The sequence below is a fragment of the Hippocampus bargibanti genome, linkage group LG18 (genome assembly GCF_051943395.1).
Source record: "Hippocampus bargibanti isolate YZ-2025 linkage group LG18, ASM5194339v1, whole genome shotgun sequence".
Lineage (NCBI taxonomy): Eukaryota > Metazoa > Chordata > Actinopteri > Syngnathiformes > Syngnathidae > Hippocampus > Hippocampus bargibanti.
Window position 1 is genome coordinate 12,982,509 of NC_142751.1, and position 14,552 is coordinate 12,997,060.

Here is a 14,552-nt window from a genome sequence, read left to right on the forward strand (position 1 = left end):
ACGTGCAATTTTTTTTTTGCTTTCCTGATCATTTCCATGCAGGTTTCGTTCGACGCGTTGTCTGCACAGGAAAGAGGTAGTTACCATGACCACCACCATCATCATAATCATGTCTAAGAAGTCTTGAATCTCCCTTGCAATAAATACTCTTTTCCTTTCCCATCATTTCAAAATCCGACTTTTTGCTGCTGTTCGTTTTGCGTTTTCGATAATACAGACGATCCCCAATTTACGAATGAGACACGTTCCGAAGGGTCGTTCGTAAGGTGAATTCGTTTGTAAGTTGCTTCAGGCCAATATTTAGTATGGAATGTATTTTTAAGGCTTATATAAGTATGTTTAACGTTTACATAAAATGAGAAGAAGGTTCTGACAATAAGACATCAGTGTACAGACGCTCCCCAACTTACGAATGAGATACGTTCCGAACGGTCGTTCATAAGGTAAATTCGTTTGTAAGTTGCTTCAGGCCTATATACGTATGTTTAAGGTTTATATAAAATGAGAAGAATGTTATGACAATAAAAAGACATCAGTGTACAGACGCTCCCCAACTTACGAACGAGATACATTACGAACGGTTGTTCGTAAGGTGAATTTGTTCGTAAGTTGCTTCAGGGCTATATTTTGTATGGAATGTATTTTTAAGGCTTATATAAGTATGTTTAACGTTTACATAAAATGAGAAGAAGCTTATGACAATAAGACATCAGTGTACAGACGCTCCCCAACTTATGAACGAGACACGTTCCGAATGGTCGTTCGTAAGGTGAATTTGTTCGTAAGTTGATTCAGTGCTATATTTCGCATATTTAGCTATATTTATTATTTAGGGATAATAATAATAATAATAATAATAATAATACATTTCATTTATAAGCGCCTTTCAAAACTCTCAAGGTCACTTTAGTCACAGGATAAAGTTTTTCTGTGGGTGAGCAGCGGCAGCCACACGCGCCAGTGTTCACTCAACCCCGAAGTAACTCATATAGATAGAAAGCTATCGAGCTATCTAATGAATAGCAACTAAATAGCGAATATGTACTGTAGCCAGATAGCCAACAGCTAGACAGCTAATAGCTAGCTAGCTAATGGATAGCAAATAAATAGCCAAAGTATTTTTAAGGCTTATATAGTTATTTTTAATGTTTATATATGTATGTTTAAGACTTGTATGAGTAACCTGTATTGTTTGTACTGAAAAATAAACAATTCATAAAATATATGCTCTCTAAAGATATACACATGAACAGCTGGAGAGAATACTACATATGTTACTACAAAAATGTTCGTATGTACCATTGTACGTAACTGCAATGTTCGTAAGTAGGGGAAGCGTCTGTACCAGAAAGACCCCAGACAGAATTTTCAAACTGTAAACGACACGTAGCACAGGTTTCAAACTCACTATGGTCCTGTTGGCCAGGTGGTTGCCAGATCTGGAAAGTTGTCCCCCATCCCCCGGTCATGAACGTTTGAGGCCCGCTAAAGGGAAGATGAGCTGAGTTAAGAGCGTGTTTATGAGCTAACAGTGCTAAAAAAAGAAAAATGGGACTTTACTGCTGAGGAGGAGTGGCGGCTCCTTGGTTGTAAGGATTCAAGCCAAAGCTGCCATTTCCTCCCAGCCCCGGCGCCTGCAGCGGAGAGAGTGAGACCACACTTGCGTTGAAAAAAAAAAAAAAAAAAAGGAAGCCAACAGACAAGGTCAAAGGGCACGGCCGAGCACCGATGCACTCCATTAAGTCCATTTGATGGATTCTCGGCGTTGTAACCTCTGGTGTCATCATGTGCGCTCATGAATAGAAGCTTGAAGGGAGGAGGAGGGGGGGGTGATATGGCATAATAGACCACCTACCCCAATTCGCTCGTCGATCAGCTGGCGAGCCTTTTCCAGCTGTTGCGGTGTGCCTCGGATGGAGAAGATGCGCACGTTGGGGTCGGTGTTGGGCGGCGGGTTTCGCTGCAGCTCCACGTGGGCGCGAGATTGCTCTTTGATATTCTTGATGGTTTCGCCGCCTGCGAAAAAGTCAAGGAGAAATTCACGTGATGGCGTGAGAAAAACAAATATTCTCTGGATAGCAAACTGTTCAGATTGCATTTTTTATCTTTTTTTTTTTGTGGGATCGATGGGCCTAATTTGCATAAACGTCACGACAACATCTTACATTGGATTTAGCCTAAAAGGCTAACATAACATAGGAACAACAGTGGATACAGTGATACCTTGTCTCACGAACTTAATTGGTTCCCAGACAGAGTGTGTAAGGCGAAAAGTGTGTATCCCAAAAATTAATTTCACATAGGAAACCATTAAAATGAGAATAATCCATTCCCAGGTCCCCATAAAACATAATTTTCTACTTTCTAATTTTCTAAGCCTTAAAACTACACAAAATATGCCATATTATAATATGTAATATGTATAATAAAGTCGTTTTATTGACCTTTGTGATGGTCGTTGATGGCTTGATGGAATGGAGTGGTCGCTTTCATCAGGATTAAACACATGGCCTTCTTCCTTTACCATCTTGAGAAATGATACCTACAAGGGATCTCTCTGCGATAATTTTACCTTGTTCCTCATCAATTGTGTTCTGTTTAGCTGGGTTGATAGCTTTTTGCATCAAGTGTACAGATGGCTTGTGCGGGTCATTTGCGGAGCCTGATTGATGGGAATTTTAACCTTGCAGTCTACACTCTGCCTTTGAACTATCAAAGTTGAAAGGAGTCCAAATTTCACTGTTTTCTATCCATTCTCATCACTCTGTCGTCTGCCTGATTGATGGGAATTTTAACCTTGCAGTCTACACTCTGCCTTTGAACTATCAAAGTTGAAATGAGTCCAAATTTCACTGTTTTCTATCCATTCTCATCACTCTGTCGTCTGCCTGTCTCTTTAATGTTTAAACCGCCTCCCCTCACTGCTGCGTTCTTGACCAATCACGTGGCTTTAACCGAAGACTGGGGGCGGGGAATAGAGGACGAAAAAATGTCAGCTGCCATTTTATACATCCCAGCATGCACTGCACATGACTTCTTCTACTACTATCAATGTTACTTGACATGTAAGGCGCACGGGATTATAAAGCGCAGGGTGATCTTTTGAAGACAATAAAAGCTTTTGGGTGCGCCTTATACACCGGAAAATACGGTACATATTTGATAAGACTCATACATATTCAATTACCAAAAACTGTTTGAAAAGAAAAAAAAGAAACATATGGGCTTTAAAATAGCAATTAGACAGCAACTGGCAGCGCAAATCCATCCCTTTTGTCAAGCGGCACGTGAGAACAAACGTTGGCGCGGCGTCCCTGGCACGGTGTCTGGTCACATGACAGAACGATGCGCCGCGGCGGGCGACGCTACCTTGACGTCTGGCGTGCGTCTCGCCATTTTCCGACTATTCTCTGCTAACATGCGTGCAAATGGGGGAAACAAAAGAGGGACATCGCCTCCTCCTCTGCATCAGATGCCAGTTTCGCAACGTGTGGGGAGAGTAATTACACCAGCAGGGAGAAATGCAACATAGCTAAACAGGAGAAAGGAGGCAAAATTGAAGCGTATCCTCCCTCTTGGGATACCGTTTGTCTCATTTCGTTCCTTTTTTTTTGACCTAGTGTTGATGAGAACGGGGGGTGAATGAAGTTCGGGGAGGTGGGACAACTGCCACCAGCTCTTTTTGCGCTACAGATCTCAACCCGGGAGGGGAAAATGGCTGAAGGGGGACACACCAGGGCCGTCCCGACATCAATTATACATTTGTTCACTTGTGGCTGACATTCGGACGACCCGGGTTGACCCCTCCCCTTGCGTGAAAAACGCTCATCAAAAAGCTCTCCTCCTCCCGCAGCCTTTTTTTTTTTCTTCTTAGAAGGCCAACAGACTGCACATGGGCCATTAAGGCATTGTCAAGTAAATGAAACTTTTGCCTTAATGAAGCCATTATGAGCTGGAGCGGTCGGACGGCAGAGAGCGATGAAGAGGCCGACTATTCATTTCATGGACTGGCCCGGAGTCGGCGCAGATAATACGGGTCTTATTAATGAGACTGGTTTAGTGCGGTGAGAGAAAAGGCGGGCGCACAAAAAGTGCAACTGGTGACGGCATTCGCGGAGGGGCTGCTTAGTTAGGCGGCTGTCTTTGTGATTTGTAGATATCGTATTTTCCGCACGATTTTTTTTTCAAAAGATGACCCAACGCCTAATATGTGAGGCACAAGAGGTCTCGCAACTACTGTCAGCAGCCACCGACCTCCATTTCCTCCCTGTAGAAGAAGTAGTGCGTAACCCCAACCTCTACTGTAGTGCCTTATAATGTGGTGTGCCTTATATTTGACTACTTTTATATATTTTATTAGTTTTTTTTTCATTCATTGAAGGTGCGCCTTATAGTCCGGTGCGCCTTATACAGTGAACTCAACTTACAAACACCTCAACTTACAAACTTTTTGTCTTACAAACGTCAAATTTATGAAAATTAAACCTTATAATAAGCCCTATTTTCATAATACACACCCACCACGGCTGGCGGAGTGATCTTCGGCGGAAGCACACGACCAAACGGCACCAGAGGTTAAGTTACCAACAGTCCTTATGGAAGGTGACTCTCTTTCCATAAGCCATCAACGACCATCAAAAAGGTAAGTAAAACATTATTTTACAGCACAGTTTATTTCTTTAATTACAGTCGTCGTGTAATGCGCCTCTCTTTCCAAACAGCAATTCCCTTTGACCTTCGACATCCAACGCCATTCCATCAAGCCATAAATGACCATCACAAATGTAAATAAAGTGAGTTTATGATACAATGCAGTGTATTTCTTTCATTACAATACAATAGCACATTTATTATACATAGAATAAGGTATGTTGTGTGTAGTTTTAAGGCTTATTTAGTTGAAAAGTATATTTTATGGAAACCCGGGAACGGATTATTCCCATTTTAATGGTTTCCTATGGGAATTTTTTTTTTGAGATACACACTTTTTGCCTTACACACTGTCTGGGAACCAATTAAGTTCGTAAGTTGAGGTCTCACTGTATATGGAAACGGTTTGAAAATACACTATTCATTGGGGGTGCGCCTTATACACCGGAAAATACGGTTGATGATAGGTGTAAAAACTGAGAATTACATAACACCCACTTGTAGCGATATTGCTTTAATTGTTTTTCACCATTCGAGTTTGGTTTGTGGCTAAAACTGGGACGAGTTATTGGTTATCTGGCGCAATTGTGACATGGTAAGGCTCCACCCTGAAAATGAATTTTCCCTTATATAATCAACGGTCATGGCTGATATAGAGATCCCCGTTGTTGTGCATGTTATGTAGAATAAGGCCGATTTGGATCAATGTAATTCTAGATTTTAGCATTTCACCTTCATCGCTTTCAATGTTAGATTTGAGTCAGGAATCAATGGAACGGCGGTACATATATGTGTTTACACCATTGAACGATTGAACTACGGAGCCATTTAGCCACATGAGTGACCATTTTCCTTATAAATCATTCAAAATCAGTTGCTGTCAGACATTTTCAAGCTTGCGTGGCCACTTGTTAGCTTTACAGGTAGGGATATTATACAAGGTCAGAGCTACCAGCACAACATGTGTTCGCTGACGAAGCTTTTCGGATGACAAGCGATAACGTCCGACACCTTCAAAGAATTTACAGATGACGGCTGAAGAAACCTTTTCATCGATGGACCACTCCTGTATGACTGAGAGCTTACACAGACTTTATAGGTGACACTTGTGTGTTTGGGTGGGGTGTGGGGTGAAACAGAAGGGGGCATTCAATTTGGGTAGTTGAAGTGGAAAACGGCAATGAATTTAAGCCTGTTTTAATGTGGGAGCAGGTTGGTGGGTGGCGAGATCCATCAAGCAGCGTCGAGCGACTGTGTGTGTGTGTGTGTGTGGGGGGGGGGGGGTCTCAAAGGGCTACATATGGCATCGTAAAGATATTAATCACCGCACCCTTTAAGCGTCGGCTGACAGCACCCAGACCCACCGCCATATCGACCATATTGACCCACTTCATATGCTAATAGCCAGAGAGGGGTCAGGGAGGGGGGGTGCGGGTGGGACGCAACGCCCAGGTTTATTTGTTTCCCTTGGCCCGCTACATGCACAAAAGCCACTTGACATTTCTATTGCCATGTTTTTATTTTTCGGTAAAGAGATCCCACCTACCCCCTCCGCCCCCTTCCAACTCCACCTTTCAAAGACGGCGTATACACACACATACACACACACACACACACACACACACACACACGTTCCACCAAGGCAATGGTCAATGACTTTTAAATGGCTGGCAATAGAGTGGGCATGAATAGCCAATAAGCTAATTCCTCCTATTCATTCCCCCGGCCGCACTCTATCGGGCTGAAAGCAGCTCATTAGATACCAGGCGGCCTTCCACATGATTGAGGGCTGTTATTATGCACCTTTAACAATTAATGTCACATTACACGCATTAGCCCCGTCATTAAGCCCTTAGTCAAGCCAATGAATGCCACTTGTGCTATATACATGAGGCCCCGGGGGTGGGATGAATAGGGGGGGGGGGGGGGTGAGGAAATCTGTCGAGTTGGGAGACAGACTCGTGACGCGGGGATGAACTGCGCTCATAGAAAGAACTTATAGCGCTGATACAACTGTCATATTTTTTTACCTTTTCCAATGACCAGGCCGCATTTGTCGGCGGGGACGGCGTACGTCACTTCCTGTAGCCCTCCCAGAGCGCTGCCCATGTTACAGTCATTTCGGCTGCGGCGTCCCAGCACCCCGCCAAAGCCATCTCGCTCCTGTAGGATGGAAGGGGGAAAAAAAAGCTGAAAAGCAACATTGAAAATTTAGAGAGGAAGTCCTTTCATAAAACAGGGACCCCCCCGCGGAGAGTTATTATTTCTGAATCTGCCGATCAACTGCTAATTTTGACACAAAAATAAACAAGAATGCTGCTTGCAGCTTGAAAAATTCAAAGTTTGCTATTAATAATAATAATAATAATAATAATAATAATACATTTCATTTATAAGCGCCTTTCAAAACTCTCAAGGTCACTTTACAGTCACAGGGTCAGTTTTTCTGTGGGTGAGCAGCGGCAGCCACATGCGCCAGCATTCACTCAACCCGGAATAACTCAAATAGATAGAAAGTTAGCTAGCTAGATAATTGGATTGGATTTGCCTTTATTAGTCTCACAGTGGAGAAATTTACATTTCAGAGCAGCAAAGTGATGAAAGGAATGAAAGTAGAAAAACAAAATACACGAGCTGCTGTAAAGGCAGCCACTCTCGAAGTCAAAAGAACAAAAAAAAAACAAAAATTATTCATTATAATAGAAAACTAATCGATAGCCAGCTAGCTTTTTGCTATATATTAGCTATCTAACTAGCTAGCTATCGATTAGTTATGTATTATTTAGCTAGCTTTCCATCTATTTAATATAGATAGCTAATATATAGCAAATAGCTAGCTAGCTCGGTAGCCAGCCAGATTGCTAGCTAGAGAGCCAGATAGCCAGCTAAAGAGCCAGATCGCTCAAGTGATGGTCTATCCCCACACCTCATGATGACTAACTAGCTTTTTTGAGGGCGGGGGAGGGGCTGAAAAGAATCAAAATATTGACTTTGCAAAATAGTGACTTTGCTTCTAACTTCCATTAACACATGTTTGAACTTATACGAGCACATTGTTGACCCTTTTTGCTATGTGGCGACATTTTCCTGACACAGCTGTGCAAACTACTTCATTCCATGCTGCGTGTCACCTTGAAACAGCATATTTCTCAATTTCCACACAGCGAATAAGGAGTGAATGGATTTACCCAACAAGCTGGTGCTCATTTCATACCTGGGCAGTTTGAACCAGCTCATTGATAAGGTGCACGGCGTGGTGGCAGTGCTCAGGCTGGCCCATCACCTGGGCAACGCGGTCTGGGCTGACTCCATCATCTGAGAGGTCAAAGGGCACGCAAGGTCAAAGGGCATGGCTATTCAGCGAGGGCGCTACAAAAAAAAAAAAAAAAGACCGGACGCCGGCTAAAAAGAGTAAAAATGGCAGCATCACATTTGAAACATCCGAGATTGTCTTACCTTGTTTGAACTGGATGCGGACCCCGGCGTCAGTCTGGATCTTCTTGATCATCTCTCCGTTCCTGCCGATGATGATGCCGACTGCAAATCTGGGGACGACCACCTGATCAAGCAAGGGAGGGGGGATAAAAGTCAAGTCATCAGTCTGTGTGCGTCTTGTGTGATACACGCCATTCTATGGGTATATTTAAAAAAAATTAGAATATGGCAGGGAAAAATACATTTTTAGTTCATTTAAAAAGTGAAATTCAGATTTGTTTAATAGCTATCTGGCAAGATACCCATCTATTAGCTATCTTGCAAGATACCCATCTATTAGCTATTTGGCTAGATACCCATATATTAGTTCATAATGATGTGTGTTATAGCTAGCTAGCTATTAGCTATCTGGCTAGATTCCCATCTATTAGCTATCTGGCTCGATACCCATCTATAAGTTCATAATGATGTGTTATAGCTAGCTAGCTATTAGCTATCTGGCTAGTCAGCTATCTATTAGCTATCTGGCTAGTTAGCTATCTATTAGCTATCTGGCAAGATACCCATCTATTAGCTATCTGGGTGTATCGTGCCAGATAGATACGACCGGCATACCCATCTATCAGCTATCTGGCTTCTTGCGTGATACACGCTATTCTATGGGTGTATTTTAAAAAAATATAGAATATGGCAGGGAAAAATACACATTTAGTTCATTTAAAACGTGAAATTCAGATTTGTTTAGAGTGTTAAGAATGAAAAAAAAAACTAATCACATCTAATTTCTAAACATAACATGGCATATTTTAATTTCTTGAGCTGCTGAACTTTTCATTTTTTACCTCTAAAACTAATCATCAAGAGGCCCCCCAAAAAAAAAAAAAACATGAAATATTCTACGTATCCAAAAAAAAAAAACTGTGATTTGACCTATGTTAAAAAGCATAAAATCTTACATCCAGACTACTTCCGCCCATTTTGGATCCAAACTCGGCCCTGCCAACCCGAAAATCTCCTTGGTCCTTATCCCTGATTAGCTTGACCACAAGTTCACGTGCTTGCTGGAGAGAAGAAAAAAAAGTATATGTAGTGGGTGCAACAAATTGAAACAACATAACCCGACGAAATGTAAAATACTGCAGCTACGCAGTTTTCAACTGAGTTCTATTCATGTGGCGAGTCGGAATGTGTTGACGGCTATAAAATATTTGCAAGGAGAAAAAAAAAAAAACGCTTCTAAGTCATGAATAGAAATCAAATGTTAGTCTGGAACATATAGTAACTTAACATGCCTTTTAGTGCCGCGTGATTATGTATTTTTATCTCTTGGACATTCAAGATAAACGCGGCTGTCTTTACATTCTCCGTATTCTGGCCAAATATTGCTAGAGGACACACTCAGGATGGATCGGAATAAATTCAATGAGGCAGATATGACGCGCTTCAAATATTTGTTTATTTTTGGCTGCAGGTACAGACAACCTCATTTTATATAGTGTGTAACACTGGAGCAGAAAAAGGACCAACCTGTACTTTGTGGGGGTCTCCAGTTATTCTCAGGGGCTTATCTGCACCAGTGGGCATCGGGTCATCTTGGATCATAATCATTTGCACGCCCGTTTTCTCCTAAACAAGCCGTAGAATCACATTTAACATGAAAAAAAAATAAAAAATAAATGACAGCTATGAGATTTAAACCTGGATGGAGACGGATTCGCACCTGCAGCTGTTTGATGGTCTCTCCCCCTTTGCCGATCACCAGGCCCACTTTGTTGGCGGGGATTAACATCTGCTGGATGGCGCCGTTGCCATCCATTTCGCAATGGAAGCCCGGACCGTAGCGACATTGCTCCACGATTTCACTCAGCAGCCTCTTGGCCTGCCTGCGTGTGTGTGTGTGTGTGTGTGATACGGTGCATTAGTCACACACATAATAGAATTTTTTGCTTCGTTATATATTTTTAACAAAAAAAAAAAAAAAAAAAAACGCTATTAAGAAGACGCTGTAACTGATTGACAGTCGTTGACGGTGTCCAACAGGAGAAACAAAAATGGCCGGCGTGCTCACTCAATGTTCTCTGGACTGCCGGTCAGCGTGCAGGGCCTATCCAACATGCCTCCGCTGTCTGCAGGAAGACCAAAAACGGAGAAAAATTTTCAACATCAAAGAACTAAATGGATTTAAAAAGGAAAATACCATATTTTCCATCAAGATGAACCCCACTCACCTGACGCTATCTGGATTTTACAACCGGATTCCAGCTGGATTCTTGATATCTGCTCTCCCCCTTTTCCAATGACTGATTGAAAACAAGAAGACTATAGATTTTCTTTTCTTTTTTTTTTTTTTAACGTCAAACGCAGTGAGCTAAGTACAATATCAATACGGTAAATGAACTCAAAGCTCACTTACTGAATCCCACCATTTTGTCAGGCACTTTGAAGTCTTCGGTCGTGAGAGCCCTGCGAGATCGTGACACGCTCGATGTAATATTTGAATGCGGAAAACACACATAAAAAAAAGGTTCAGAAAGGGCGGCTGCTTGGCTTACCTTTGATGTACCATTGCGCCAAGATGGTTGCCAACTGATAGAAAGCACAAAACATCATCAGTTAGCGTGTAAGAAATGACCCAGGAAAATAAATTGCATTTATAATTGTATTTTATTTATTGTATGCTATTTGTGATTTTGTTTTATTTATTGTGTTCTACATACTTGGCAATAAAGATGATTCTGATTCTGATTATAGTACCTATGCTTGTCTGTGACTGTAAAATGGGTTTGGGACCAGCGCAATAAGAAACTGGCTTGTTTCCCCTTGTGGCTACATACAGAACAAGCAACTCTATGAACTTAAAGATGTAGAGATCATGACATAAGTGTAACAAAAGCGGTTTGCTCGGTGGGCTAATTGGGTGAAGGGTTTACAAAAGTGAAAAATGTGTGGCTGGAAAATATATACTAAGCTATGTTATTGGCTATTTTTCTTTACAAAAAGTGAAAACATCCAAAAGAACATATTGACGAATCCTAGGTAGCCATTTTGTTATCAAAAGTTGAAAAAAAAAAATACCTTGAATCTAATCACACTGACAAACTCATTGTGAGTTAAAAAACAACAATCGAGCAGTATAAAATTAGTTAGCCATTTGGCTAGCTAGTTTTGTACTAGCTTACCAAATGAAAGACTCAAAAGACTCAAATAAAATGTATGTTTTACGGTTATTTTGCAGTCCCATTAACAAAGTGCTAATTCAGCTAGCTAGCTATCTATTACGTTTTTCACACTAGCTAATAAAAAAACATGCTAATCCACTTTGCAACACAAGCACTGCGTAAAATCAAAACTGGGCGAGCCATATTATCCGCAACGGATACCGCAAACGAGTAAAAATACACGGAATCGTACTTCTTCAAATCGGGGGGGGGGGGGGGGGGGGGGGGGGGGGGGGAAAAGCCTTATAACGTCGATGACAACGACAAAATAGGAACACGCCGCCACTAAAGAAGCAGTGGACGCTCGTGCTGCTTCTACGAACTGAAAATCTGCTCCTAGTCACAAAAAATAACAACAATAAAAAAAACACGGAAGGATATAAATGCAACGGGGCATTACATGACAAGATAACCTAAAAGGCTTAGGCAGCTCGATGATTAAGGGCGGCGCCATGTTGGCACGTTTACAACAATGTTGTAACACTGGTTGAAACAGAGGCAGCATTCCGACAACATAGCAGCCATACTTTTAGAATAGAGCTGCCGTTTGCGCCACGTTTCGATAAATAATAATAAAGATAAATTGCCGCCAGGAAACCCGACAAGGCCGAAAAGAACATTGAATGGTGGTCACCTTCAAATGCAAGTTGAAAACTGAGCCCTGAAAATGATGGTTTTTAGCTCATCTGAGATGTGGAAAAGTGTCATGTGGTCTGACGAGACCACATTAGAATTGATTTAAATGGTGGCCATTTTGGGTCGAAGAGGAAGAGGACCATCCTAACTATTAAAAAAAACACGAAAAAAATTGCTTGGTGTATGACGTCGCTAGCATTCCTGATTATTTATAATAATAATAATAATAATGTATTTCATTTCTAACCGCCTTTCAAAACACTCAACGTCACTTTACAGTCACAGGATCATATTTTCTGTGGGTGAGCAGCGGGAGCCACACGCGCCAGCGTTCACTCAACCCAAAAGTAACTCAAACAGATAGAAAGCTAGCTCACAAGCTAATAGATAGCTAATAGACAGATAGATAGCAAATAGAGAGCCAGCTAGCTAGCTCAATAGCTAGCCAACTAGACAGCAAATAGAGAGCCAGCTAGCTACCTCAATAGCTAGATAGCTAGCCAGCTAGATTGATAGCGAATAGATAGATAGCCAACTAGCTCAATAGTGCAAGTAAGTCGGCCACAGTGTGATAAAAACTAGCGTGACGAACACAAGACGAGACTTGCCTCCATTGTCCATCGTGCGTTTCTGGCCTCCAAAGCCATAGAGGGAGGGGTCGATGACTGGTGACGGGCTGTGAAGGTTTGGCATCTGCTCTCCTCCCATCTTGGCGGCCATCTGGAGAGAAGTCACAGCAAAAAAAAAAAAATGTGTTGATTGGTGACCCTATAGACGGGTGGCAAATTAAAGAGAAAAAAAAAACAAGAACCGGGATATCAAGTACGTGTTTGGAGAGCGAACACACTGGATTAGATGAGAGGTTAGTGGAGCTAATAGCTAGCTAAAAGAAGCGGTCATCAAGTTAAATGTGCTTGACGACAGACGCCATAATGACATCATTCCATTTGTTTTCTAGTAAATAATCATTAACTTTGAATTTACCACGAAATGTTTGACAACCGAGGGCGCTGATTGTTGAAGCTCTGTAGTTGGAATTGGTTGCGATTCTTATTTGATGTCCAAATTCAGCTGTTCGGTGCTTGGGCGCCATTTTGTGCATTTTCAGGGACGCTGCATAGGAGTCCCGACGGCTCGAATTGATCCAGAAGGACTTCTTTAATCGATTGCAAACATTTATGCTTTCCTCTTCAGAACTATTTGAATCATATTCATAACTGGATGAGTAACAAAAAGCATCTTCTCCGAATCTGAAGCCGTTGTTTTGATTCTAGAGGAAGGCAAGACGTCCTGGCGTGACGTCACGAACAAGGGGACCATTCTCGGGGGCATTTTGAAGTAGTTTAGGGACACCAACTCATTTTTATTGGTGTTTTACATTTGACTAAAAATATCAGCCTGCGTATTTTGGGTATTTTAGAAGCTATAAAATGTTTTTCTGGTGTCAGTTAGGAAAAAAAAAAAATGGTGTCGGCTGTCCTTTAAAATTATACACACTGTATACATTGTGAACCAAGTTAGACCACCGAGGACACTAGTTGACGTCTTGGGAAAGCAAATGGAAAACACAAATGTAGGTTGCTTGAGATTATAAGCATTTAACTGGCATTTGCCGTGGAAAAATCCGTGGAATATTTAGGGCAGGTGGCGTTACATGACACGGCCTAACTCTCCCCAATACAGACGAACGAACATGCTAAACTAGCTTACTGTGCATGCATGCTAGCTCGCTTACTCGTGTTTACTACGGCGAGCAAAGTACGACGCGAGTTTGACAAATATGGTTCGGTTAAAAACGACGACGTGTTGAGGTGGGTGAACAGCTTCGTGGTTGATTGGCATATCGTGGGTTGGTTTCGGCTTCTGAGCGAAGTGGGGTAACGGCGGCTTTACAACCGCACGGCGTGCTAACTTTCTGAAAGAAGACACACCGGCTAAACTTGAGCCCTACTCGGAGGCTGTCAGCCACAGGGGCGGTTGAGCTTTATTTGTCGTGGCTAATGGGGGGCAGCTAACAAGCTACATAATGCTAACAGGCGACTTGTGCGTGTGTATGCAGTGTGGGGGGGCTTGACAACAGGTTGTCGACGTAACTTGCCCAAAAGTTACGCTAACTTACAACTTCCAGCGTTCTACGAGGCGTCAGCGTCTCGCGTGGGGAAACGTGTCGCCAAGCTCTGGAAGGAAGCCGGCACCTCGCGATGTCCGACGCGGTTAGCAGCGTCGTCGGGTTTCGGCTGTAGGACTCTTAATCTGTCGGCTCAGCTATGCTAACTTGGCTAGCGTTTGTTAGCAAGAGAGCTAACAAGCTAGCTGAGTGCATGAGGAATGGTTGGTTTGTGGTTGACGGGGAGGGGGGTGGAGGGTGAGGTGAGGGTCCCATGCAAGCCAAACTGTTGCCATCCTCCCACGCGTGCGGTTCTTTGACGAGGCTTTCTTAACCGGTGCCGTTTTTTTACCTGTCGCACTCGGCGTATCGTGTCTGCGAAGTCATCTTTCGTTCCGGGCTGAGCCACCGAGGCCTGTCCCTGAACCAGCTCCGCCATCATCATCACTCGCCTCGGCAGCTGAGAGGCTCACTTGAGGAGGGGAGGGAGCGGGGGGGAAAGAGAG

The 14,552-nt window shown here is 42.6% G+C and overlaps 1 protein-coding gene across 2 annotated transcripts in view; it reads right to left on the reverse strand.

Moving 5' to 3' along the window:
* fubp3 (far upstream element binding protein 3) overlaps positions 1 to 14,552 on the reverse strand; it is a 16,972-nt gene extending 2,420 nt beyond the window's left edge. For both annotated transcript variants that reach the window (XM_089020855.1, XM_089020854.1), the window contains exons 1-15: positions 14,399 to 14,552; positions 12,548 to 12,659; positions 10,638 to 10,671; positions 10,499 to 10,548; positions 10,314 to 10,385; positions 10,154 to 10,211; positions 9,806 to 9,968; positions 9,613 to 9,711; positions 9,042 to 9,146; positions 8,107 to 8,209; positions 7,865 to 7,965; positions 6,681 to 6,813; positions 1,856 to 2,016; positions 1,561 to 1,634; positions 1,409 to 1,485 (exon numbers count right to left, since the gene is read on the reverse strand). In XM_089020855.1, the coding sequence (XP_088876981.1) occupies positions 1,409 to 1,485; positions 1,561 to 1,634; positions 1,856 to 2,016; positions 6,681 to 6,813; positions 7,865 to 7,965; positions 8,107 to 8,209; positions 9,042 to 9,146; positions 9,613 to 9,711; positions 9,806 to 9,968; positions 10,154 to 10,211; positions 10,314 to 10,385; positions 10,499 to 10,548; positions 10,638 to 10,671; positions 12,548 to 12,659; positions 14,399 to 14,491 (1,435 nt within the window). In that variant the 5' untranslated portion in view covers positions 14,492 to 14,552. The remainder of the gene's footprint in view (positions 1 to 1,408; positions 1,486 to 1,560; positions 1,635 to 1,855; positions 2,017 to 6,680; positions 6,814 to 7,864; positions 7,966 to 8,106; positions 8,210 to 9,041; positions 9,147 to 9,612; positions 9,712 to 9,805; positions 9,969 to 10,153; positions 10,212 to 10,313; positions 10,386 to 10,498; positions 10,549 to 10,637; positions 10,672 to 12,547; positions 12,660 to 14,398) is intronic.